The sequence below is a fragment of the Sapajus apella genome, unplaced genomic scaffold (assembly GCF_009761245.1).
Source record: "Sapajus apella isolate SASKATOON/1434 unplaced genomic scaffold, GSC_monkey_1.0 scaffold56, whole genome shotgun sequence".
NCBI classification, from domain to species: Eukaryota; Metazoa; Chordata; class Mammalia; order Primates; family Cebidae; genus Sapajus; species Sapajus apella.
Window position 1 is genome coordinate 15,000,253 of NW_022436996.1, and position 1,745 is coordinate 15,001,997.

Here is a 1,745-nt window from a genome sequence, read left to right on the forward strand (position 1 = left end):
CAATAAAATATCAATATGACCGATAGCAGGCTCTGAAAAAAAAAAAACAAAATATTTTACCCCAAAGTATATTTTTTTGACATATTTTTAAATGGCCCTGCAAAGCTGTCTATTATGGGGAAAATCTACATTCTATAGATAATTCTCTTTCCTTTCCAGGTCTTTCCCCTGATCCAGAAGAGAATTAACTTATGAGTCTAGTACCTTTTAAAGCCTGATAAGAAACACAGTCTATTCTCGCTGAAGCCTGGTCCCTGGAGGCTTCATCTGCATGATAAGAACGTTGGTCCCCACAACTCAGACACTCCTTTATATTGATTCCACGTCTTTAGATAATAACTCTTTCAACCAACTGCCAGTCTGAAAAGTCCTTGCCTCCACCTATGACTGGAAGCCCCCTCTTTGAGTTGTCCCACCTTTCCAAACTGAACCAATGTACAGCTTACATGTATTGATTGATGTCTGATATCTCTAAAAAGGCGTAAAACGAAGCTGTAGCCTGACCACCTTGGGCTCATGTTCTTAGGCCCTCTTGAGCTTCTGCCTCTGGCCATGCTCACTCATGTTTGGCTCAGAATAAATCTCTTCAAATATTTTACAGAGTTTGGCATTTTTTGTCCAATACTTGTGAAGAAGCTTCTCTTATTTGGGGTAAGGAATTTTGTGGGCAGGCTTTTCCTCTTTGGCCTGCACCTTTTTTGTGCAGAGAGGATGTGGCTATGCAGTCCTGTGGCTGAACTGCTGGCGCAGAGATACACAGATGTCTGGTTGGTGCTGGCAGACTTCAGGGTCAGGGGAAAGTATGTTATATTATTTCGAGAAACATGATACCCCTCAGAGACATCTCCTTTTTCAATGCTGCCAGGGCCAGGTGAATAATAGACCAGCTTCAGTCCAAATCCTGGGTCTTGTCGATACCAGAACATCGCAACATGATTCATATTCTGGGAACACTGTAGAATGAATTCCTTTCCTGTCCCAATAATTCTGTGTCTTGGGAATTGTGTAACTATAGCATTCTTGAAGTCTGTTTGGGGGAAAAATGGATGATCAAATAAAGACAGAGCCTGGAAAAGAAGACTAATGTGACTTTCATGAAGAAACATTTTATAGTTAGATCCTTGAATTCGGTGACAGGGACTCCTCACCTGTGCCCAGGACTCACCTGCTCTCAGGAGACAAATGATTACACAGCAGAGAAGCCTGCTGCTCATGGCTGCACCAGAAGCAGGATGCTACAATGAATTTAGTCTCTGATACCAGCACATTTCATTTATTTCCTGGCCAGAGAAACAACACTCTTCTCCCACACTGCCAACAGCTACATAACTGCAAGTCATGTAGACCAGACATGCGCAATAGTAAAATCTTTGACTTTTAACAATACCTAGAACCAAAGACTCCTCCCCTTAGAAACAAGACCAAGACATGACTGAAACCTGAAAGCCAGACCTCTTTCAATAGTGAAGGGTCCACTGGCCCAGATGATCCCAGGTTAAAATGTATCTCAACACACCTTACCATAGATAGTTATATTTGGAGCCCTCTAATCAGACCCTACCAAGTCAACATTTCTAAATCCTTTCCCTTGCTCTCTGATCCCTTAAAACCTCCCCTACACCCCGAATCAAGGAGACAGATTTGAGCCAACTCCTTTCTTTTTGCTGACTGGTTTTTCAATAAAGCCCTTTCTTTTCTCAAAAGCTGATGCCATAGTTATTGGCTTCTGTGTGCAAACCCATTTG

At 42.2% G+C, this 1,745-nt stretch overlaps 1 gene segment (V, D, J or C); it reads right to left on the reverse strand.

The window, feature by feature from the left end:
* Positions 1-342: 342 nt before the first annotated feature.
* Positions 343-1,414, reverse strand: LOC116527977. The segment is given in 2 exon segments: positions 343-1,027; positions 1,166-1,414. Coding segments are annotated over 2 exon segments (516 nt in total).
* Between the last annotated feature and the right edge of the window lie 331 nt (positions 1,415-1,745).